Here is a 26,183-nt window from a genome sequence, read left to right as displayed (position 1 = left end):
GAGCCTTCAGAGCTAGAGGGGTGGAAAGTTCAGGATTTGAGGCTAATAGAGATGGTGCATTGATATATAACACAGACAGACAGACAGACAGACACACGCACAGAGCAGACTACTTGACCTCGTCTGAAAAAGGCAGACACCTCGGGTCGCTAGGCAACAGTGCGCATGAAAATGTCAGTGGATGGGGTGTCATGACAACCTGAATTGAGATGGATGAGTTTGAGGGAGACAGAGAGAACAGATCAAAACACAGTGATTGATAGTTTGATAAATTGATAGATTGATTTGAACGTGAAGTTTCTGTATCACTTTGAGTGGCAATATCACTGATTATATTTCAGGAAAGTGTTGTCACATTTAATTAAGAAAAAAAACTGTGAAAAATTTGAAATTCATTCTTATTGTAAAACTTTATGACATGAGTTCAGAATTGACCGTTCACTGAACTCTTTTTCCGAACAGTGATTGTCCAATCACAACTTAACAACCCTAACTTGGCTCGGCAGTCCTGTCAAGCTTGGATTTCTCTGCGTTTTGAAATGATGTACATGGGACTGTAGCAAAAGCAATATTTGAAATTCAAACAGAGAGGAGCAAAACTATAATGAAGGGATTACACAGTGTGTTAATCTGCTGTAGCATAAACTGCAATCGTTAGCATGCTTGGTTAACTAGCTTTTACCTGTAGTAGAAATCTATCGTCCAAGGCAAAGGAGCACGCTAAGCTTCTCTGGGACATGCAGCTTAAGGAAAAATTTTATCTTTGCAGCCTTCATGTGCACACTTCAGAAACCTTTAAAAGTTTCTTGCTTTAAGAAGAGTCAATTAGAAACATTAAAAAGTCAGCTGGAGATGGCAATACTTTTTTTAACCAAGTTAACACTGCAGCTCCTGCTGATTAAGGTCTCCTTAATCTGGATGCCTTTATGGATTGGAGGACCCAATATTTTATTTATCTTTTTCTACTTTAAAGGACCACAAAATCATCCTCGCTGCTTGATGATTCCATATTGTGTCGTGTTGTAAATTTTCTCAATGATTGGAACAGTAAAACACATCAGATTCAGTGTGCAAGTTTTCTGTTTGTAACAATTTTATTGGATGACCAATTTAAAAAAAAACGCATTTGAAAAAAATGGACTTTCAAAGTTTGGGTTTTCAAAGGCCTTAAGGCCGTGTCTGATAAAATTTACTCATTCACTACTTCCTAATCACTATTTAGGGAGTTCTATACAGAGGACTTTTTCATCTGCAAATTGAAAAAACACATTTGGACACTCAGGTCAATTTTTCAGTAATTTTGGTATTGCTGTCAAACAATTCAAATGTGCCAGATCAATGTCAGATGGTTGGGCATCCATAATAAATACAGACATGGATTTGTGTGCTAAATATATGATATTATACTGATCATATTTTCCAAAATGAATAAATACAAAGTACTTTGTCTTTGTTGGACATTGTGTCTTTGTGTTGCGATGCGTTGCTCTGCTCACATTTAACACATTATTTTCCGCCCCAACTCATTGACTTGTCTTGAGCCTGTTGTCATCAGGAAAAACAAATAATACTCTTTATAAAACAGCTTTTAAAGCTCTGTGGAAATGCCATCCAGCATCAATCTATCTTTGTTTGTTCTCACAGTAATTCAAATATTTTTGATTAGGAGATGAAACAGAAGTACTGGAAATAGAAGAGTGAGATGTGACGTCTTGCTACACTAGCAAGAAGTTGTCAAGTGAAAAGATGAAGATGATACTAGCACTCTTTATTTATATTTACAATAGATACACACCATGATTATTTCTGATATTTTTTACGTGCTTTTCTCACCCCTGAGTCAGTACGCCGACCCGTTGATATTAAGGGGAGTGTAGTTCCTTGGCTGCCTCTTTCCAAAGTCCACCATCATCTTTTTAGTTTGGCTGACGTTCACACCAGGGGGTCAGGTCCTGTTTTTAGGTAGGCCCATTAATTATCTGTGATTAAGCCCACCACTGCTGTGTCGTGACAGTGTTGGAGTTGGAAGTGGCTACACAGTCGTGTGTGTACAGGGAGTACAGCAGGGGATCCAAAACGCAACCCTGGGTTGCCCCTGTGTCGAGGATCCACATATACAGTGAGGTGTTAAATCCTATCTCCTTGAACTTTGTGACCAGCCTGGAGGGAACTGAAGTGTTACCTGCTGAACTGTAGTCAATAAACAGCAATCTCACATAGCTCCCTTTCTTTTCCAGCTGAGATAGCATGGTGGGGAGGATGAGTGCTATGGTATCTTCTGTAGATGGGTTGGGACAGTAGGCAACCACAGCTAACCCTCCCTGCAAAACTCTGTCGGAAAGATGCAGAATTTGTCATTCGTCTGAGTTTTGCTGGCTTGCGGGTTGTTGTTCGAATTAAAGGCTGTACTTCCGCGTTTTCGTATTGCCCGCCACCACGGACTCAAAGAGTATACAAGTGGATCAAGAGACGGAGCAGCCCCTCTCTCTCTCATACTCAGACTAAACACCAACCAAACGTTAAAACTAAAACTGAGTTGCCTATTTCTCACTTCAGTTACTTTCAGAAATATGTTTTAGCTTACCATTTAACTGAAATCACCTGTAACCAGTTGGTGGTAGCTGTAGATTTTCTACCTCTTGGGTAAAAGTGAATGCCACAGCCCCACCAATTTCAAAAGTATTTGTATCTTTCTACTGTATTGGCAGCCTACATTTTTAACTCTCATATAGTCTTAGACTACATCCCCTCTTGGGCAAACTTTGACATGGTTGCAATCGCGCTGTACTCTCTCGTCTACCTTTTTCCTTCTGTGTAATGCATGATGGTATATAGTGCTCAGTTAGTGACCATTGGGTGTACACTACTTTTCATAATGCATAATCGCATACTTAGAGTCCAGCACTACAAAATGGCGAACTCATGTAGTGAGTACTGTGTGGTTCAGGACACAGCCTAAAGAACCCACCTACTTCAGTGTGATAAGAGCACTTGTTTTCTAGCCATGTCTCCTTTGGCAAATATTTTCATGCTTGCAAATTGGGTAGCTCTCTTATAATATAAACTTTTAACATATGACCTTTGATTACTTCAGACTCAAACACCTGTTTTACACTCTTAATGGCAACAGTCGGTCCATGGGGTGAGATAACTGGAAATAAAGCCAGTCTGTATCTGTACAGACATACTGCCAGTCTGTTTCACACAACTTGTTGGCAAAAGCAGCTCCTTGTGGTGAAAAAAGGTGTTAAGCACATCCAGTGACATCCATGCTGTAACCTGAGATCGAATGATATACTGCAGTATAAACATTAACTCCTGATAAAATGGCTGTCACCAGTTATTTTTCACATTATTTTCACATATATCTATGCATTTCAATGAAAAAAAGTAATTGTAACACGATAAAACATTTTATTTATTTTTTCCAGCTGCTGTCCAGATGATTGTTGTATCTGTGAGTGTAGTAAAGTAGTAAAGAGCGGGAAACAGTCATTCAGATATACGGCGGACGAGTGAGACAAAATGGATCGACAAAGACACAAACAGAGGCACAGTGAAGGAGGGTGAAAAAGAAGGGCTGCTGTTTGGCAGAGGAAGACATTACTTCTGACACCAATGTTAAATTAGCTTCCTCAGGGACAATCAGGGCTCTGTTCTGTTCACCAGGCTGTGTGCAGTGTGTGTGTGGCTGTAGATCACCCGCTCTTTTTACACCCCTGAACTTCATCATGCCTCCCCCATTCTGTTCTTCCCTGTACCTACCTCTCCCGCCTTCTCACTCTCCACTCTGCACTGAGCATCACCCCTCCTCTCTACGCTTCTCACACTCTCATACTCCTTATCCTTTCTTGTTATCTTTCCATTCACTATGACTGAATGTGGATGTTTGTGTCTTTTCCCAACCTCTCACTAGTCAAACCGACCATCTCACTTTTATTTCCCTTCTTATTTCCAGCTACAGAATACATTCTTCCCTTTATATAACAGCAAGTCCCAGCATGTTGTTGAGTTTTTTGTCAAAAAGATGGACAACACAGATATCAGGAAAATCAGCCTTCAATACAGTTGTTAAAAGCTCACATGTTCAGGTAGCCAACAGGTAGTTCCCCTGTGGTATGTTGTGGAGGTCAAAACTTATACCTGAAATACCTCATCTTTCACTACTTAGACCTCATGGGACTTACTATACCTTCCTAAAATTGATATGGTGAAAGTGTTTGCAAATTTACACATCCAGCAGGACGCTAAAGTTGCTAGCTGCTGTATTCTAATCACCTAGTTTGCCGACTTTGTCTGCTGTTTGGTGCTGAGCGGCTATCATTCAGTGGGTTGTTTGGAACTTTGTCTCTGTAAACAGCTGCCTGCTGCAAATGCTGCTGAAATGACACTTTGAGAGCAGTGAGGGTAAATCAACACAGTAAAGTTGTGGGTTGAAGAGAAAAACTTTTTAAATCTATATTTTGTGGTGTTTTGTTGCCGTGGTGTGAAATTTTGTACATGGAATTTCAGCTATAAAGAACCGCATTTTTAAATCAATGTTACTGAATTGAATTTAAATGGGATTAATGCCCCTAATGCTACAATGCAGGAGGAGCCAACATGGTGGCCAAGAGTGCCTGGTCACCTGCAGGGAGCCAATGAGTCGCCTGCAGGGCACGTTCTATAAATAATTACGGTCAAGCCAGCCGTCACTCATCTCTCTATGGTCACATCAATCGATGCTGCGACTGTAGCACACTCATATGCTGACATTTATTGTAAATGCAATTAAACGGCCCAGATTGAGCTGATGATTGGAGCTAGCAATGGATTTGGCAAAGTTAGCAGAAGGATACACATGTGACTATGTCCAGTTTTCAAAATAAGGTGTTAACAAAGGGTACATAAAGAATACATATATGAAAATAAGAATAATTTGATTATATTCTCAAGAATGTTCCCTGTCCTTGTTATAAATGAAAAAGAAAATACCACTAAATTTCAAGAATTCTTTGATTTTTGGGTTGCTGGGAAAAAATTAAACAAGTAATTCCTAATATTTGAGTTGAGGACATCTCTAACTACATATAGACACAAAAATCAAACATTTTTACGGTTTCAATTTCAAGATAATCCAAAGTTTAAGTCCCATATTTGTGCCTCGAAATAGTGACATTTCTGAATACCTGACATCTGTAAAACCAATAAGGTGTTTACAGATGTTTTCTTTTGAAACATTACAAAGGAGCTTAGGAACTTAGAACTCTTATATTGTACAAAGATGTAAGAAATGCGACTTTGTATGACTTTAAAATGTTGAAACAAATTAATTGTTGAGTGCAACAGAGAAATTATTTAACTTCCATGTTTAAAGTATATCTGTTTTCAGATTATCTAAAGTATTTAATCAATACAATAGTTGTAAAAAAAAACTTCACAGCACATTTATGACCAATGGAGTTGGAACATGAAAATGATAAACACTGAAAAGACAAGATTTTAACATGACAGAAGCAACATGCACGTTTGGGTTGAAAACTGATTTAAAAAATGTGTTTTGCTTTTTTTTTTCTTTACTTGGATGTTTGATATTTACTGTACAGAATGATGTATGTCCAGAGCTTGCATGAATTTGATACTTGACTTGCATGATGGACTTCTAAATGATTGGGATATAACATGAGCATTCAGTGAAGATAAAATTACACTCACTGTATGGCTCCAAGGTAAGTTAGTGAGTGAAATCTAACTGATTAACTTCAGCCAAATATCTTACTGCACTCCACATATATATATATATATATATATATATATATATATATAACACCTATGGATCTGATATATAAAAAGAGCGGGATGTGAGGAGCACCGAGGGTGGTACATTTACATTACAAGAACGCTATCTTAGAGCCAATGTCATCCAGCTTTCACACAGTAGAAAAGTTTCCTGGAGCCACAGTCTCAACATAACCAAACACAAGACGGCCAAATTAGGCACAACATCAACAAGTGATTCTCTCTGTGCCTGGGCCTTTAAGGTTTCCCTGCGCTGTGCGGCCATCAGCCGAGGGTGAACTAAAGAGAACATTAATGAACATTAGGAGAGAAAGGCCTGTTCTTCCACAGGAACAGTCCTGTGTTTGTGAGGTCACAGAAGTTACCGTGGTTACTCCCAGGAGGGAGCGAAGACCGTGCGTTTGTTAATTGTTTCTCGGTGGGGAAATGAGATTAGTGGCTGAATGGTGATGTGAGAGAGTTTTCAAAGAGCCATGCTGCATTAAGTTTGAATTTGCTAGCACACCATGCTATCCTGTGGGTCCAAGGGTTCTGTGCTGAACTACAAACTAGGTTCATAATGCACATTTTACTGCTTCACTGTCTCAGTGAGAATCTTACACGTGTAAATCCACATGTAGCCCACATGAACAGTGGTGGAAGAAACCCTACAGTACCAAAAGTAAAAGTCCTGCATGATGCAGAGTGGTCCTCTTCAGACTTCATATTCATATCACTTTAATGTTGCAGCTGTTAAAGTTGAAACTCATTTTAATTACTTTAAACACTGCTGTGTATTTCACCTGTAAGAATACATAATAATGCAGTAGTTGCATGTATTTTGTATTAATAATTAAATTTGTAAACTAACTTGAGCTTTTTAAGAAATGAAGTGGAGCTAAAAGTACAATATTTCTGTCTGAGATGTAGTATAAAGTATCATAAAATGGAAATACTCAGGTAATATACAAGTATGTTAAAATTTTACTAAAGTACAGCACTTGAGTAAATGTCCTTAGTTACACTTTATCACTGCCCATGAATTAAAGTCCTGTAACACAGGTCAGGCTACCAAAATATAGAATTGATAGAAATGATAAAAGTCTTGCATTATACATCGTCATTAGGCTACTTATCACATGTTTTCTAGCAATGTGATACTAAATAGTTTCCTTCAACCCAGTGTATACTGTGATAAGCCACGACCCTAAAGAGGATTAAACTGCAAGAGAAAGTTATGAATTGATGATCTTTACTGATCCCCACTGCATAGGAATTTACTCACAGACATTTTAGCCACTGATTGCAGACCAACAGTTCTTCATATCTGAATGACAAAATTTGTTGTTTGTTACAATGCATTGATATTATGTAAGGTAGAACATTGTCAAGCACCTTCCAACCTTTGCTGCCTATAGAGGACGGTCTATATATATATAAACCCCCAAAAATGTGCCTACTAAACACAAAGAACACAAAGTTTTAAAGGACCAGTGTGTAAAATTTTGAAGTGGCCTTGAGGTGCATTTGTGCCACCAAATTCAGGCTGCCACTTAAATGTAAAAATACAAAAAGCCGTCTTGAGAGCTAGTGTTTGGTTTGTCCGTTCAATGTGGTGGGCTCCGTAGAAGGGGACCCGCTACATATGTAGATATGAAGGGCTCATTTTAAGCCAACAAAAACATAACAAATCTTAGTTTCAGGTGATTAAATGTGGAGCAGGTGGATTCAAACGCAGGAGACTGCAGGCAACAGGAACTCAAATAAATCACATTTTATTCAAGGTTTAAGTAGCAAAAAGCAAAGTTAAAGATCACATATGAAAACCAAGGATCTAATAGAGACTGAATTGAAAACCTGGACTTGAATACAAACTAATATGACGAGGGGATGAAGTGCAGGTGGAGAAAAAGGTGAAGAGGCTCAGCTGAGGAGAATCAGGTGATTAGACAGAAGAACAGGCAAGAAGCTGATTGGGAAAAACTTTGGAGTAGAAAAGAACTAATGAGGCTGATGCAGGGCAGGTGTGAAGATGGGCAAATGAGGGAGAAGCAACACAGGAACACAGGATGGGAAAAACACAGTTAACAGAAACCCCCAAACCCAGAAAACACAATCATCTTGTAGATAAACTGACCCGAGTTAAAACAAAGACAGAATAATTAATAAAGGCAACTTAAATGATTCATAGTCTATTACAGATACAACTTAGCCAAGTCTTCTCAAAGTCTGAAGTCATCAAGACACAGATCAGACAGTGACATTATACACTAACAAAAAGCTAATCATAATTATTATTTTCTATTTTTGCCAATAGACCCCTCTAAATCCAACACACTGACAGGACCATTAACTTTTTGAATGTAGAGTAATATGTCAGCTTTTCAGTGCTTTGGTCTTGACAAACAATTTCAGTATACCCCCACTCACATTGCCACCCTACTAACAATAATTATTAGAGTTAGAAAGGTAAAAAAAAAACCAAGTTGTCTGTTTAAGTAAACCCTACATCGTAGTAGCTGACCTCAGTTAATCCCAAACCAAACAGTAAAAAGGAGTGGAGCCAGTTAGTGTAGTGAACTATGAATATTTAGGCACTGGAAGACTTTGTGTCTACTTTTAGGATGTTAATCCATGATTCATGCGGCTCCACTGTGTTCCTCTCAGAGGGGAAAGAAAAGGTTGAGCTGAGCCGTAATTTCATTACAAAATCACTGAGATGATGAAAATCAGGTAGATGAGCGGTAACAAAAGAAATGTGGGGTTTCATTAGAGCAGATAAAGAGTCATCTCTTGACATAATGGTAATCTTTTGTAAATGGGAAAGCCTATTCTACTCATTGTAATTCTGTGATTTAATTAATTTTAAAAAATCTCACAAAAAGAAAAGTTTATATCATCAGATGACAGGCTGAGAAGAATTGATGAAGTAGACATTAAACTGTAAAGTGGATCAAGAGCACGACGAATTATCAGATGCCTAAAAAGGTTCTGAAACTTTAATTGGTCTATGAATATCTGTTTGAAGATGACTTTATGCCAAGGATGATTATAGCTGTTCAGACTGTTGGTTGTTTTTTACATTAAAGGAATACTTCACTAACAAAATGATAATTTGCATATCAGTAACTCACCCTTTATTACATTGAATACATGGAGAAAAAAAAGTTTTTGTCACATGCCTTTTACGTTAAATGAAGAATCCAAAAACTGAAAAAATTCTTGATGAATTGGGGAAAAAGGGGTCTGCCTTCAATAGCAAAACTTTGTCAAAGCACCCATTGAGAAACTCTCACGAAACTCATGCAGCAAGTTGTGTTACAGTTTGTAAACACATGTTTTGATATAGTTTTGCTCAGGAGTTTTTTATCTGTTTTTGGAATTTTCATTCAATGTAGAGACATGCGACAAAAACAAAGTTTTCCTCACAAATTCAACGTAACACAGACTGATTTTTTTTATATAAAAATTATATATTTGTGGTTTCCTTTACTTTGTCATTCATTTATGTACGTACTGTGTATTTATGCCTACTTTTCCTTCAGGTGTGGGTTGACGCTGGAACCCAAATCTTCTTCTCTTATGCCATCTGTTTGGGCTGTCTCACTGCTCTGGGAAGTTACAATGCCTACAACAATAACTGCTACAGGTAAGATAAGACTATATATATAAAGGCCACTGCTAAGAGGTGATTGATTAGAGTGGGTAGTTTGGCACATACTGTGTCATTTTAGTGTCCGTTCATCACACACGATCATTTCTGTGCATGAGACTGTAAGAGGCAGAGAGTCTGTGTTACCTCTGTTGTCACAGTTTTAACATTGAGTGTGATCTCCTTCTCTTTCTGGTGGTCTTGCTCCTCAGGGACTGCATCATGCTGTGTTGTCTGAACAGCGGCACCAGCTTTGTAGCAGGTTTTGCTATCTTCTCTGTGCTGGGCTTCATGGCCTACGAGCAAAACGTTCCCATCGAAGCTGTTGCAGAATCTGGTGAGAAAATATCATATCTTATCATATGATATAATCATATCTTTTATCAAGTAACTTTATGAACTGTAATGTGGTAATATATTACATTCAAAGCAGATACAGTAGACTTAGCCTGTCTGAATCTTTGTGGGCCCCCATCCATGGTATTGTGCTAAAATGGGTGAATACAACCAGTTATATAACTCCACACTCCTCACCTAGGCTCTTAGACCACCGCATTATGATTTATTCAAGTCAGTATGAATGATTTAGTGAATGTGACAGAGCAAGAGATTTGAAATGTTTGTCTAAGAGCATGGTGAGGACAGAGCTTAATGTTTGAAATAATGTGTTTCTAAAGGTCTTACCCCAAATGTAGGCATCAAATAACCCAATGGCCGCCTCTTATTTGGAACCAATCAGACTTATTTCACAACTGTATTAAATGTCATTCATTTCTCCGTCTCTGCTGAGACATGAATGTTCACAGTACACTCACAGTATGTTCATATGTCTGTTTTCCTTTGGTTCATATATAGAGACACATTTAAACATGCATGATAAATAGCATGAGCAAGTAAACTACTACTGTGCCTAATGGATTGATAAATGGACTTATGCTGCTTATCCCAGTCATTTACCAATCATAAAAGGAGTATGATAAATAATAATACAGTAGCCAGGTCACATGAGGCCTAATAATTAAGGACACCCCCATGATAGGGTAACTTCTGCATTTTTCATCCTCGACCCTATTTTCCCATGTTTTTGTGTCTAAGTAACTAATGGGAACAACATTTTTTGAAATCAATTAAGTATTTAGCGAGACGCTGGCAGCCGTGAAACAGGCTGCAGTGTAACCACTCTGGGCATGTTCGCGCTGTTAATGTACATTTACTAAAAGTGCTTGTTTTTGCCACAGACAGACTCAGATTATTATTTTAAGTGTCTGACAACATTATGGACAGAGAGAGACCTTCTTTTTATTTAACCAGGAACAGCCCAGGAATCGCCGCTGCCAAACCAGCCAGACTCCTTTTAAATAACAGTAAAGAGTGTCAGATTACTGTGTTTTCCCCCCTGTGTGTTTCTGTGCTGCCTTTCCCTCATTTTACCATCTACACACCTGCCCTGCATCAGCCTCATTAGTGCTTCTCTGCTTCAGAGGCCGTTTACATGTACACGGTGATTTTGATAAACGGAGACATCTTCCTTCGTTTGTGCCCTTCGTTTACACGGAAACAGAGATTTCTCCTCTGAAAACGAGTCTTTCTAAAAACTCCGGCCAGAGTGGAGATTTTGGAAAACTCCGGTTGCGCGTTTGCATGTAAACTGAGATAAACGGAGATAAACAGAGTTATAGGCAGCCCACGTCACAGTATGTGCCGGAACTTGCGCCTGTGTCAAAAGTGCGACCTATGTTGCTATGGTGACAATGGATACATGGAAGGCTTGAGCTTCTCGTTACACTGCCACCTACAGGTTTGGCATGCTCTTGTGTATATATACACGGGTAAGTGTAAACGAAGATCTTTTTGAAAACGGAGACGGTGAAATGTCCGTTTATGAAAATAGCCGGCAACGTGTAAACGGCGTCTCAGAGTTCTTCTGCCTAATCACCTGATCCCTCTCACCTGAGCCTCTCTGCCCTTTTCTACACCTGCACTTCATCCCCTCGTCAGAGGGAAATGTGGTGTGGGAATAATAAAAACAAAATTACTTCCCAACTGGGAAAATTCACATGAACACCCCCTCGAGTTGGGACAGCAACTCAGCAAATATTTTGCTACAAGAGTAGCGATCACATATACAGAAATGTGGTGGACAAAAGTAAATGTTTGGTTGATGGGAATGGACTTTTTATCAATTCACAAATTGCATTTTAATTTTTTTTGCTCACGTTATTTGTAATATGGTATTTAGTTGCATGTGTTAGTTGCTGTCCACGTAGTGACCTAGATTAGTTAGAAAAGTTAGTTATTAGCATTAACCCTGGCAAGTCAGGTAAAGCAATATTTTAGCAGTTGTAGGGGATGTAGTGGGGAACCAGAAAGTCTGGGAAAAAATAACTCTAATATAAAACCTCAAACTGATATCAGCATGCTCTGAGCAATAAAATACAACATAATCTTCTTTAGAGCATCCATATTGTTTCCACATTATGACTTAGAGCTCATGAACACAAACTAAACAGCATAAGTCCTGGTTTTCAGCTCAGACTCTGCTGGATCCTTGGGTTTGTTTTTTGATCTTCAGTTTTGCTTTTTCTGACTCCATGTGACACTATTGTAGGGATCCTTTCCATCATGTTGTTAGATATTTATAATAACAATCTGAGCCTGTCAGCGGCAAAACAAGCATTTTAGTGGAAACACAATGACGTTAAAAATATGCCTGAGTGTTTACATTGCAGCCTGTTTCACAGCTGTAGACTGCAGTGCTCTCACTCAGTATGGACCAATTAAAAAAATTGTTGTTCCCATTAGTAACCTAGACAAAATAACATGGGAAAATTGGGTCCAGGTTATAAAATACTCTAGTTACCCGGCAGGCAGGCAAGGAAAATCTAACAAACTAATCAGGAAGGAAAAAAGAAGAAACACTGGGAAGAACCACAGAGAAGCAGATCAGAGATATTAAACACAGAATAATGTGTACTAGTCACAATAAAAACAAGGCAGAGCTCAAAGTCCTACCAAGAAAGTATAATGCCTTAGCGTTGAGTATAGTTTACATTGGTCTACTAAACTTACTACTTATGTGGGCTCCTTGGAAAACAGTGTCAAACTGTAGTCACTGTCAAATACATGGCTCAATTACAACAAACAAAATTCAACATTACAAGAAATATGAGAGAAACTTAAAAAGGGTGTAACTGAAATTATTATGCCTTAATTTTGTCTTGAATTGTTTGAAGAACTCTAACCTGCTCTAACAAGAGTCATGTTTGTGATTTTTTGCAGGTCCTGGTCTTGCATTTATTGCATACCCCAAGGCTGTTACTATGATGCCTTTGTCTCCACTTTGGGCCTGTCTGTTCTTCATGATGCTCATCTTCCTTGGTCTGGACAGTCAGGTGAGGACTACTGGTGTGAGAATACTGAGATTAGAGAATATTTCACTTTTTAAAGAAACTGGAGGTTGCTAAAGATGTGAAAGTAAAAAATAAAGAGTAAAGTTGCTGTTTGATGAAACAAATAGTAGGCAGGTCAAATGTCATTAACACTGATGACTGACTTTTGTGTGTATATTTATGTATGATGTGAGCTCATGATTACAATTTCAATGTAGAACCACTAAAGAGGCCCTTTTATACTCAATTTCTGGTTCATACTTGTATGACATGTTTACACATTTACATGCTTTAATGTTCGCAAACCCTGTATTTTCCTCATAGTGTCTGTGCTGGAACACTTTTATTCACCATCTGTCTGAAATGCTCAGTTTTAGTGCCTGTATCTTTAAGCCCCCTCCCAAAATCCTTAGTTTGCTCTGATTGGTCAATGTTTGCGGTTGTCACACACCTGAGTGTGTGAAATTTGTTCTCCGCATTTGACCCATCCCCTGAGGGAGCGGTGAGCAGCAGCGGTGCCGCGCTCGGGAATCATGTGGTGATCTCTACACTATCATTACAGCCAGGGAAAGACTGTAATGGAGAATAGTGGCACTTTCTACTGTTAAATATCACAAATAAAAGCTTCTAGACGTGTTCAAGCAAGAAAATGATCGGAATTCAGGGAGAAATTATCAACACTGGCAACCAAGATTAAATGTGTCCCTGATGTTAGCAGGTAGCTACACGTAACAGAGTAGGTTATGTAATGTAAACACTTGTAGTAGCGTAGTAGCTTGTGTGGAGCAGATGACCATATAAAGAAATCTGTCATGAGCTGACGCCAGCTTGTCTTGAAAGTTAAAAAAACAACAACACAAAAATGCTAGAAGCAGAGTATTGCTCACAGGGATTACTTTTACATACATTAACCTAATTGTTTGAAACTTTGGCCATGTTTAATATGAATATCTGACATTGTAACATTATATGACAGAAACTCTTTACCTTTTAAAGCATTGTCTTGTCGTCTGTTTTTATAACTTATCAGGGCTGTTTCCATTAATACAATTATCTTATCTTTTTCATGTTGCAGTTTGTGTGTGTGGAGAGTTTGGTGACAGCTGTGGTGGACATGTACCCAGAGACCTTCAGGAGAGGCTACCGCAGAGAGCTGCTGATTCTGGGCATGTCTATAGTCTCCTTCTTCATAGGACTCATCATGTGTACAGAGGTACGTTCAGTTCATTATGTACTGTGAAATGAATTATATACTAAAAAACAGTGATGCAACGGTGAATTGTATATTACCATTTTTAAAAAGAGAAAAACAGTTATTTACTGGGTAAACTAAGAGACTTGTTAACATGTTCAGAAGAATGAGGGAAAGACAGCAAAAGTAAATATAAAGTTCATCAAACAGCACCAAATGACAAAATGAATTACTTTTTTTTTTTAAACTTTACTGCCATATAAAAGGCCATGTATTGCTAAAGCATAGTACTGCTACAGTCCTAGAGTACATTAAGTATTTAAACAATGAGACAAACAAGTTCAAGATGGAGGCAGAGTTAAGTATATGATGACTTTAGCTACCTGACAGAGATTTTTACATACAAGACATAAATTGTGAAAATCTAGTATTATGTTAAAGAAGCTGTATATGACATATCAGAAGTTGTCTACACACAGTTCACAACATGTCTGAGCAGACAGCTAGCAACTAATGGTGCTAACAGTGTAAACAGTGCTAACAACTGCAACAGTGCTGACAAAGGTAACTGTAAACCTTGGGAGGAATCGGAGGATGGGCGTTACACTTTTGCCATGACACCCTGGTATGGGATGATGTTATCAGCAGTAACGTCTGTATGAGCACAGTGCAGAGAGATGGCGATTAGGTGGCCAGTGGGAGATGCACACAGTGGTTCACGTGCACTAACACGCATGCTTTGCAGGACTGTCTACCACAATAAACAGAGAAGCTACAACACACACCAAGGGAGTGCAACTTCATTCTCTGCTCAGGACACCGTTACTTCACTATATACAGGGAATGCAGATTCAAATTATCTTAAGGCTATTATCTGATACGGTGCATCAAATGTTGACATCTATGTTTTAAAATGTACACTGTCCCTTTTAAATTAAAGGGTGTCCGCGGGGTCTTAAAAAGTATTAAAAGTTGATAAATCAAATGTCGGAAAATTAAGGCCCTTAAAAAGTATTAAAAAGTCTTAATCGTGATTTTATGAAGGGGGGGGGCTGAGCGGGAAAAAAAAGTCCAAAAAAGTTAATAACTTAAAAATTATGGCGAAAAGGTAGTTTCTTGCAACCCTAGAATTAAGATAAAAATATTCACAAACGAAAAAACACTTCTGGTTGGTGATAAGTAGTGTTTAACTTTTGATTTTTAACACTACAAATTAAAACCCTCGGCGCGCACTGCAGCGCAAGCAGACAGATGCGCGACTCAGAGCAGCATGTGTCACTGACACCAGATTCAGAGCGCAGCGGACCGGTGGCAAATGTCACCATCAGAATATTATTTTACATCAATAAAATCTAAGTTATCATTATTTTGAGTCACTTTGTTGAAAGAATTTAGTCGTCTGTGTTCAAGCAGGATAATAGGTCTCCATTGATTGCACGTCGGGCTTTCTATTTCCTTGTCGGAGATGTTTTCTTTTTTAATTATATGATAGCTATTCTCCCTTAACTCACCAGTAAAGAATACCTTTGCCCATTTCAAATAACCCATGGCAATAATAATATCCCTGTTCTTTGATTTACTGTGAAACTTTTTTGGCAATTCATGCAACAATCAGACCAGATGACTTCTTTACTCGGCCTAATGGGGCCGGCCTTTATTTGTCAACCAACCAAAAACAATCAATCAATTAAGAACACAAACTGGAACTGGAACATGCAATCTTATATGCCTAACAGACATTGCTTCTCGTTCTTTGAGTTTACATATGGCTAAAGGGAAAAAAAACAACCGTAAACGGACGGCATGATTAGTGTTGCGTTCAAGGTCCCCCAAAAAAACGGGAGAAAAAAAAGGCAGAATATGCTAATTGTTTTCCCCCACAATCGAATCCCGTGCCATCGAATAAAGCTTCAAATTTTTTGGGTCAGCCCTAAATCCCACATGCAGGGGGCTAGCCATAAGGTTGTTGTTTTCAGCAGGTTGGCCTTGAATAGCTGATGTTGAGCTGTAGAGCTGTGTTACTTGTTATGACCTAAGGTGTATTTTAATAAACCTGCCTTTGGTTTAATTTATTCTTTCAAGCTTTATTCCTTCTCATCTTATCTGAGTTCTGTTGTATGTTTGTGCTCCATAGATTTAATTGCAAACTACAACTGTTTAGTAAGTTAAAGATGTGTTGCTGCTAACGACAGCTTGAAGTGGCGATGAGGTCTTAAGGTTTTTTTGGAAGGTCTTAAAAAAGTCTTAAAAAGGTATTGAAATTAACCTCAGGATTCCTGCATATACCCTGATTTAACATAAAAAACATAAATATCATTACATATCAAATAGTTGTTTGCTGCTATATTAATGCTCTGAATGTCAAATACAGCTCCGTAGAATGTACTATCAACCTATACTCAACCCTTTTTCCTGTTTTTATTTCTGTGTAGACATGCTATCCTCCTCCTCATCATCATCATCATCATCATCATCATCATCATCGTCATCAACATCATCATCACCACCACCACCATCAAAAATTTACAAGTCTTAGATGAAACCCAACAGGTACATTCTAGATGAATGGTCATAGATCCATTTGATAGAAAAAATGCAGACCAGTTTGATTGATACAATTGAATCATGTGATCCAGAATGTATCATATGATCCACTGTCCTCTGTCATGCAGCGTTTACAAAATGACCCAGAGATCTATTCGATTGGACACTGAGGGTCTGTGGTCAAGTTACCCATGTCGAGCTGCATTCCTGTCACCATCTCTGCTGTGCTTTTAAGACCTTTCATCTTTATGTCATAATAATGGAAGAAGAGAATCTGGTTCCTCACACTATCAAGAAGGTCCTTCATCCACTAAAAGCTTTTCATGTGTCCACACACACTGCTCTCCATCCATCCACACTGTAAACCTGCTTGCTGTTCTCTAGTGGCCCATAATGGCCATGAAACAGGGGAAAAATATTTGATGAAATATTAAAGTACAGCACTTTTTCTTGGTTAGATTGCTGCATTGTCCAATGACATGACCTTTGGTTTATTGTCACCACTAAAATTGTCAATTTCTCCCTCTGCTTTTACTCGTCTTTCAGCGCTGCCTGTACTCTAGACACTTTATTCCTCTCTGCCTCCAAAGAGCCGTCATGAATAAAATGTCACCAGAGGCCTAGACTGGGATTAAATCACAGTTCAAAAGGTCCTCTGAGAGTGTAGTTCAATACCTGGCTGAAATATAAAGACAGTCACTGAGACATTTTGGTTATGCTCTGAACTGTTTAGAGCTGTGATGTAACCCTACTCTCACATTCATATGAGATTTTATTTATGATGACCCTTTTAGTGGAAGCCAAGAGAACAGATGAGTTGTCTTGAGTGTAGGTAGAGTAGGTGGAGTGGATGGTAAGATGTGAGCACCACCATTGATACTGTAACATGGTTAACTTTTAAAGGAACAGTTTGACATTTTGGGAAATACACTTTTTTGCTTTCTTGTAAGCAGCAGGCATTCAGAAAACACTGTGCAGAAAAAAAGGCACTCGTGAATCTGGGGTTGACTGTCACTTTCACTTGCTGGTGAGCGTGTTTACAAACAGTAAGTGATAGTCATGCATAGTGTACCTTTAACATCCAGGAGTGGGTCATAGTGACAGGCATCAACATCACATATAATACAGTGGCCTATAATGAACAAAAAAACCCAAAATGCTGTTGCCTGAAATTGCTCTGCCACAGTACATCATTTTATAATGTTTATCAGAGCCATAATGGACCACTAAAGATCAGAGTGTGTTGTTGGGGTTTAAACAACCCTCTAAAGAGATAACTTTGATCACTTTATATTTTATTCACGCCACATTTGGTAATAACAACTTAGTAGCAGGAACCTTTTGAGTCAATGAATCATGGCCATTTTGTGACTAATCGTCATTTTCAGTAAGGTATAAGAAACATCAGTGCTGAGTTGCTATTTACTCTGTTTACAGTGTACATTGGGTTGTTTGTCACTATGACATTGATCCCTGACAACCAAATCCATCACAGCTGATTAATTTAATATTTGATGTGATCTAAGCAGGCCTGATGCTCATGCAGTGTCTGTGACAGAAAACTGACACCTGTCTCGTCCTATCAGGGAGGGATGTACGTCTTCCAGCTGTTTGACTCCTACGCTGCCAGCGGGATGTGTTTACTGTTTGTGGCCATATTTGAGTCCATATGTATCGGCTGGGTGTATGGTAAGATAACGGTCTGAACTTAAAGAGATCTCAGAGAAATGTTTGCTTTTTTCCCCTCAGCCTTGTCACCTCAGATATCAGTAGTCTCTCTTTTGTGAACTGAACAACTGTCACACATTTCAGCCCAGAAAAACAGGCTGTTGTGTCACACTTTTATCCTCTTTGCTGCATTAATATTTCTTCTCTGCCCTCTGCTGGAGAATGGGCTCAAACACACGCATGACTCACTTGGTGTTATGCAAGACACACACATCTTATGACTGAGATATTGAAAAGGATATAATGGTAAAATAGGATCGTGAAAGGCTGCCATTTTGTGTTTTTATACAGCAAACAGTGCTTTTTCTATTTAATTTACTCTCCTGTAATTGACATTCATGCTTTAAAGAAACTGTGGCTCTCATTTTAGTTTAAATATCATTACATTTACATTGATTAATGACTGCATTTATTTATTAAGAATATTTTTCATGCAGCAATACGAAATATCTGTCTCCCCTCAAAGAAAGTTTCAGACAACTTTATATCCCCTTCCATTCAGCAGCTCTGTTTATATTCTGTCAAAAGACATCAATCACGTCATTATTTTGATGTTACTTGCCGAAATTCTGACTGACACTTATTTGCATTTCAGGTAGTGACAGATTCTACCTAAATATTGAGGACATGATTGGCTACAAACCTGTCTTCTTCATCAAGTGGTGCTGGATGATCCTGACCCCGGGCATCTGTGCTGTGAGTTTGACTGCAGACAAAATCAAGAACAGCAGCATGAACATATCATGTAGACGAGCTCAGTAGTGATGGACAGACACATTCAGATAATAGTCTTTTTTGTCTGTCATATTGATTCTAGGTTTCGGATAAAGAGCAGTGCTTAGTTATGGAATCATTTTTGGTTCATCTTGCAAGATAATTTTTCACTTTGTTTTAATAATTAGGGTGTTTATGTGGACATGAATAACCCTTTTATGATCTGGTTTTTGGAGTATCCTGTTTATGTGTTTGAGCGTCTAAACACCATATTTAGTTTATGAGAAAACTGATTATACTGGCTGGAGTACTCTGAAAGAAACCTGGATGTATACGGGTAATATGAATAACCCAGTTTCTCTGTGCCCAAATATATTCATAACCAGGATAAGCCTCATAAATGTGTTATCCATGTCCATGTAACCGCACTGATTGAGCTGCACTGTCCTGTAGCTGTTGCCTTATATCCAGTTACACATGTTTGGGGATTTATGTTTTAAATGTACTGTACCTTAATGCAAACACGGGCTGTTTTCACATGAAGNGTTTGGACCTGTGTGTAATTGACAAACAGAGTGAAAAAATTGAATTTCCCCTTGGGGATTAATAAAAGTATATAAAAAAAAAAAAAAAAAAAAAAAAGACTCTATCGTGTGTAGCCTTATGTTTATCAAGCCAGAAATTGAAATGTGACCTTTATTAATCAAAGAAGGCATTTCGTTCTCACAATGTAAATAACAGAATTTACAATTATGATGTAATTTCTCCTGCAGGGAATTTTCCTGTTCTTCCTGATTAAATACAAACCGCTGAAGTACAACAACATTTACACCTATCCTGACTGGGGCTATGGTATCGGCTGGTTCATGGCCATGTCCTCGATGGTCTGCATCCCTCTGGGGATTATTTGGATGATCTGGAAGACTCCTGGCACCTTCACTGAGGTACAAATGCACACATGGACACATTGTACAAGGTTTTCTTTTTGTAAAGAATAGTAATGCTCATGTCTTACTGAGTGTAGCTTTATCTATATTGTCACTGACAATTAAACTGTAATACATTTATGTATCAGTATTTACTCTAAAGGGACAGTTCACCTCAAAATCAAAAGTACATATGTTTGGAGTGTTGGAGATATCGGCCATAGAGACGTCTGCCTTCTCTGGAATATAATGTAACCAGACGGTATTCACCTTGTGGTGCTCAAAGTGCCAAAAAATATATTTGGAAAACTCAAAAGCAACGTCTCTTTCCAGAAATCATGACCCGGTCACTTAAGATAATCCACAGACCTTGTTGTGAGAGGTTTCACGTAGTTCACTGTAGCTAACGTTACAGTTCAGCTGAGGAGGACGTCATTATATTGTTCACATCCCGCTCTCACTAGTCTCGTCTATGAGTGGATGCACGCTTCCTTCTGTATGGTGATTCACTTAACGGATGTAGTTTGCTTTGAGCACCACAAGCCGAGTGCCATCTAGTTCTGTTATGTTCAACAGAAGGCAGACTGATAAATTGCAGTTCATGGTAAGAGGAAAAATATGTATTTCTTATTTTTGGCTAAGCTGTCCCGTTGAATTAATGAAGCAATGTTCTGGATGATCCTCCAACTAAACACTGTAACTTTCAGTCTTGAAAATAAATGTTTGTTTCCCACATAAAAACCAGAAGGCAAATGTTGTATCTTAGTTTGCATTTACTATTTATGTCAGCCTTCGCACTCGTTCATTCTCTCATATGGCCTGTTTTTAACCTTTACAGTAGTCATGTTTGCACAGGATGAGCAGCAGCAGTAACAGTTTAATGACAGAGTGAACCTTCCTTTGTGTTTTCAACTAATCAAGCAGACATTTTTCCCCAAATCTAACTGAGTGGCAAAATTGACCCATGACTGACATCATCAATGGCTGTGCCTGCCAAGCAAAACATCACAAAGTTAATGCAAAGCCATCGTCTCCTGTAACAGATCGTTCCTGTCCAAAACTACAATGAACAGTGTGACAACATGTAATGAAATTAATAGAACTAACGTTGATAAGACTTTGATTTACAGTCGTGAAGAACATAAAAGCAGAGCTGCATTAGTGTCTGTTATTCAACCTGTATCACTAGCAATGAAGGAAATGACTGAAAGTAATCCTGCTGCTGTATCTCCCCCATCTGACTCTCTCAGAGGGATTGTGACACAGTCGGATGATCTCCCATTGTTGCCCGAGGGAAGATCAAATAAACAACTTGCAGGTTTCTGACATGAGATGATCAGTTGTGGCCTCTGGCTTTCTGGCAGACCTGAGGCGTGATGAACAGCAGAGGAATGATATCAGTGATGTGTTGGTCATGTCTAATATGAAATCCACACAGCATACAAATACTACACTGAGGTAGAAATCTGAAAAAGAAACAAACAAGAAACAGCTTTATAGCGTTTTATATGTAGTATATTAATATCACAGTGCCTGTTCAGTTAGTTAGTAAGTTAAGTGGCTAATTAGTATGAGATCCGTTAAATGTCTGAAAGACATACTTTATTAATTGATATGATACATACTGTTCATACAGTGAGTGTCAGTGCTCTTCTTCTTCTCACTTGGTTGTCCCTGAAGCACCTCTAGACCTCAAAACAAAGACTAAAACTAAAAGAAAGAATAGAGTCAGTCTAATGTCTGCCATTTTGATTTTATACATGTATTTATCGACGCTTTTTTAGTTTATTCTAACAGTATGACTTTATGCACAATCTGTATCTGTGTAATGCTGCTTTTAGAAATAGCACTGTGGTGGGAGAATGAGAGGTAACCCCTTGTGTCTCTCTTTCGATGCTCTCTGCAGAGGATGAAGAAGTTGACAACTCCCAGTCCAGACCTGAAAATGAGAGGGAAGCTCTCCGCCCTCAGTCCTTACGCTGCCAACGACGCAAAACTCAAGGTTGATGGGAAAATATCCACCATCTCAGAGAAGGAGACGCATTTCTAACCGACCGCCTGACCGCCAGACCGCCAGACCGAGCTGCCTGCCGTCTTCACAATAAGTGCAACGAATGAAAACCACAGCAAACAACAACAACAATATCATCCACCACCACACAAAACAGGAAATGAAACAAATGACTCGGGAGTGTTATTTTTGTTTTGTATAAAAAAAAGGAGAAAAAAAAGGAAACGCTATCACATGATTCGTAGTCTGCTTCTGTTTTGCACAAACTTTGATAACACATTTTCTTTTTTCAGTTAACACCGTGACTAAAGATGCTGTTTTTTTCTTTTCTAACAGTTAATTTTTTAAAGAAATCTGTCTGATGACATATATGGTTAAAACTTGTCCTGGTACCTTGTCAGTACTGGTCACACTAGTGTTTGGGCCTGTAGAACAATACCAGTGTGCTGTGTTGTAAAAGACTTACACTGTACATTTATTGGCAAAGTGCTGTGCCTCTTTATTAGGTACTAGGTACCCAAATGTGACTATCTAAGATGTAGCAGCGTGGGGACCATTCTACATAGTTTTGTGTCTTAAGAGGATACTGCAGTATTTGTTAGTGCTGACGCTATAGGAGGGCAAACCCTGAACACCCCTGCAAGTAAAACTTTGAGTTGTATATATATCTAGATGTACCATCAAATTCTTGGATGTTATCTTAACCAGCTGTGACTGTGAGGTAGTGATTTGTACTTACTTGAATTCAACGTTGTTGCTAAGCAACATAAGAAAAAACTCTGCTCACTAGATGTAATTGAATGATGTTATTAGGCTTTTGATCATCACGTTAGTATATATTATAGGGCTTTGCTGATTTCCACGGCACTGCTCTCATTCCTAGGTCATCAAATACTGACACTTTGTCACGCCCCTCAGCGTCTCATAGCCATGCACAGGGCACCGTCTCTGTGTGATGCACAGCTGAAACCATAGACTGTATGTAAAGATGGACAGTGCATCTCCACTTCCCTCCACTGTACAAAAAAGAAGCCAAAACATCCTGGATATGGCCGCTGCCGTCATGCACTGGTGACATAATTTGAGGCCAGACTCTCCGCAGTGGTCAAATCTGCTGGTATCGAGTTCCCACCCATTTGCGAGCAGCAGCATTGATAGCGAGCATACCGATTGGCACACACAGCTGTCAATCATGACCTCAATCCCCCAACCTTTTTTTGAAAATTTGAAAATTACTAGTTATAACCAAACGTATCAGAAAAACAAACACTTGAACATACATCAGTGTCATAAGAATTACCTAAAATAACAGAAAGCATCCTTGGGAAAAATGTATTTGACGTGCACTTTGAGTTTTTGGTTTGGCCTATGTCCAATCTGCTAACATGGAAGGGGTGGGATTTATGACCTATACTGCAGCCAGCCACCAGGGGCGATCTAGATGTTTTGGCTTCACTGTTGGGGAGCTGTCATGTCACCCTTTTTATACAGTCTATAGCTGAAACATGAGGCTAATGTGAAACTGTTGTGGTGAGGTTTGAAAAAACAGATCTTGCTTTGGGCTTAAATAAGTTTGTTTCGTGACAGTAACGTAACGTGACATAAGTTTGTCATGTAAGTGACATCCGTGCACGACAATGGTACATAAATAATGTCACATTACGTCACATGGGACACGTTGCCTCTTTTTGTTTGACTCATCCACCTCCTGCCCAACGTGGACTTTCTCGCATTTTATAAGACATCATTTACTCTCAGCGTCGAACACTGCCATGAATAAGTTTAAACTGGAGTTAGCTGAAAGCCCAATACATGTCGTAATGAGGCTGAAGGGTGCCTTAAGCGTCAGTATTGCATGACGAGGGGTGTGACTATAGATTGTATATCAAGATAAACAATGGATCTCCACTTCCTCCCGGTGTACAAAAATGAAGCCAAATATCCCTGCATGCGGTCGCTGCCATCATGCGCTGGTGACATCATTTGGAGCCAGAGTGGAAATGGAGCTCTCATCCTGTAGTGCAGCCAGCCACCAGGGGCTGATTGAGATGTTTTGGCTTCACTTTTGGGGAGCTGTCATGTCGTCCATCTTTATATACAGTCTATGGGTGTGATAAAACCTGTACTTGATGACCCAGGGATGAGAACAGTCTGAAGGTTTACAGTAATATTGAAGGGCAAATAAACAGTCAAACCTGTAAAACCATTCTCCTCAGTTTTAGAAATCTTTAATTTTACACGTCTTGTTTTCGACATGGCTTCAAATAGTGAGTGACTTGCAGGCTGAGTCTAGAAACACACCTCTCCCTCCTCTAGCTGCCCTCCTATAAGTCGTGGGTATTCGTCATTTCACAGCAATTATGCTGAGCCTAACGCAGAGTGACAGACAGATGTGCTTCCACCCCTGCATTTTTATTTCCTGTTCCGCCTGTAGAAGAGAAGATGAACGCCCATCAGATGAGCATTTCAAAACCCATCTGTCTTCTTATCCCCCCCTTCTTTCTAGTCTTTCCCTCTTGTCCCCCTCTTTCCTTTCTCCCGCTGTCCTTCCCTCTCATCCTCAACCTCGGCTTGTCCGCCTCTTTCAATGTTTTTCTGCTTCTGTCTTTGGCGTCTCTTCATCACGTGGAGGGCTTGTGCAATGACACGGGCCTTGTATGAAAGTGTGATGCTGCTGGATGCTTTGTATTTCGTCACAGACAGCGACAGTCTTGCTGTTGATTAGCGTTTCTGTGACCTGTCTTAGACCTTACTGAGAAATAGACATCTTTTAATTTTGCTGTCTGAGCCGCTGCAGGGGTAAAAGCACCGTCTCCTCCTGTCATCTGTTTAATTGTGGTAAGACTCAGTGAGCTGGTCTCATTGTTCAGATCGATCTCAGTCCCTCGCAGCCTCGTCCTATCACTCCGAGCTGTCCTACCTCCCTTCCTTGCTTTGTCCGACTTTCCCACCTCTTGTCCTTTCTTCCCTCTGTCCTTTGTTTCCTGATGAAAATGCAATCAGAGGAGAGTGTCTGAGGGGATGAAACTCGAATTTCTCTCTACAGTTTTTCAGGAGGAGGCAAAGAAAGCAGGGGAAGAAATTAGGAAACGATGAGCCGAGGAAGTGTGCGATCGAGTAGGAAGTGAGGGAAACCGAGGAAGTGTTTAGCGACTGAAGCCCCTCCTGTCTAAGCTGTGACATCCTCTTAAACACGTGATTGGTCCCACTGGTGTGGTTGCATTATGACATTATCACCTCCTCACTGATGTTTGTGCAAGTTAATAGTCGTGTGCATCGGAAAAGTATAGCCTGCTGTTTAACACTGATCGTGTCGATGTATATTTTTACATCTCTTTCTAAAAAAAATCTGTGGTCTATTTCTTGACATGAACGATGTTTTAAAAGAATTGCTCTATTAAAAAGAATACGTCCTTTGTTTTGACTTTTGATATGTCGCTCAAAAGATCTTGTTATAGAAATATAATGGAAGATGTTTTACTGTTCTGTACTGTTCTACACACATTTTGGTATTCACAGGACACATGAACTGTCTGCTTACTCATTTTTAAGAATAAATATTATGAAGGAAAACAGAGTACAGGCTCTGGTCTTTTTTTATCAAACTTAATGTCACAGTTATCCTCTAAAGGAAAAAACTACTCTAAGAAAGAAATGTCAGTATCTTAAGTTCTTTGAAAAAGTTTAAATGCCTCTTTTTGTGATGAGACGTTAGAAATAAAATATGATCAGATAAGATGGCATTTTACCATGCCCAGTACAGCGACTGGTTTGACAGCCACAAACAATAACAGGACATGAGCAGACAAATAAAGGAAAAAAACAACTTTATGTGCATATTACAAAACAAAACATCAGTTTACATATTCAGTTTGTTATAAATGGTAATATGAGAAAAAGAAATCAATGATGAGCAAAAAAGAAATAAAAAATAGGTCTTCAGGCCATAGTGTAGATGAAAACAGCAAAGGAAATGTCCAAACATATTAAAACCCCCATATTCCTTCAGTCCACCTACACAGCTGTTTTCACTTAACCTGCCGGGTCAACTCAATCGCCAGAATAAATGGGTTATCATGAATATGTTAAATTTGAATATTTCAGGTGTAGCTGATATGTTGAAACTTCACATTTCTTTACCTTCTGGATAGGGTGTGGTTGGGTTTACGATTGGCAGTGATTATATATTGTGGGAGAGACACCTTCCCCCCATTGTTTAAAGGTGCCCAAAAATGTCCCGCCCAATATACTAATTTAAAATTGAAAGAAT

General features: G+C 39.0%; 1 protein-coding gene across 1 annotated transcript in view; it reads left to right on the top strand.

Moving 5' to 3' along the window:
• slc6a11b (solute carrier family 6 member 11b) overlaps nucleotides 1-25,544 on the top strand; it is a 40,753-nt gene extending 15,209 nt beyond the window's left edge. Inside the window, exons 8-15 of the mRNA XM_050037931.1 lie at nucleotides 9,303-9,406; nucleotides 9,622-9,746; nucleotides 12,689-12,801; nucleotides 13,874-14,011; nucleotides 18,121-18,223; nucleotides 18,858-18,958; nucleotides 19,750-19,920; nucleotides 21,809-25,544. Coding sequence (XP_049893888.1) covers nucleotides 9,303-9,406; nucleotides 9,622-9,746; nucleotides 12,689-12,801; nucleotides 13,874-14,011; nucleotides 18,121-18,223; nucleotides 18,858-18,958; nucleotides 19,750-19,920; nucleotides 21,809-21,952 — 999 coding nt within the window. The 3' untranslated portion in view covers nucleotides 21,953-25,544. The remainder of the gene's footprint in view (nucleotides 1-9,302; nucleotides 9,407-9,621; nucleotides 9,747-12,688; nucleotides 12,802-13,873; nucleotides 14,012-18,120; nucleotides 18,224-18,857; nucleotides 18,959-19,749; nucleotides 19,921-21,808) is intronic.
• Nucleotides 25,545-26,183: the final 639 nt, after the last annotated feature.

This window comes from Epinephelus moara, chromosome 24 (genome assembly GCF_006386435.1).
Source record: "Epinephelus moara isolate mb chromosome 24, YSFRI_EMoa_1.0, whole genome shotgun sequence".
In the NCBI taxonomy this organism is placed as follows: Eukaryota; Metazoa; Chordata; class Actinopteri; order Perciformes; family Serranidae; genus Epinephelus; species Epinephelus moara.
The sequence above is the reverse complement of the archived record's forward strand: the minus strand, read 5'-3'. Positions and strand labels throughout refer to the sequence as shown.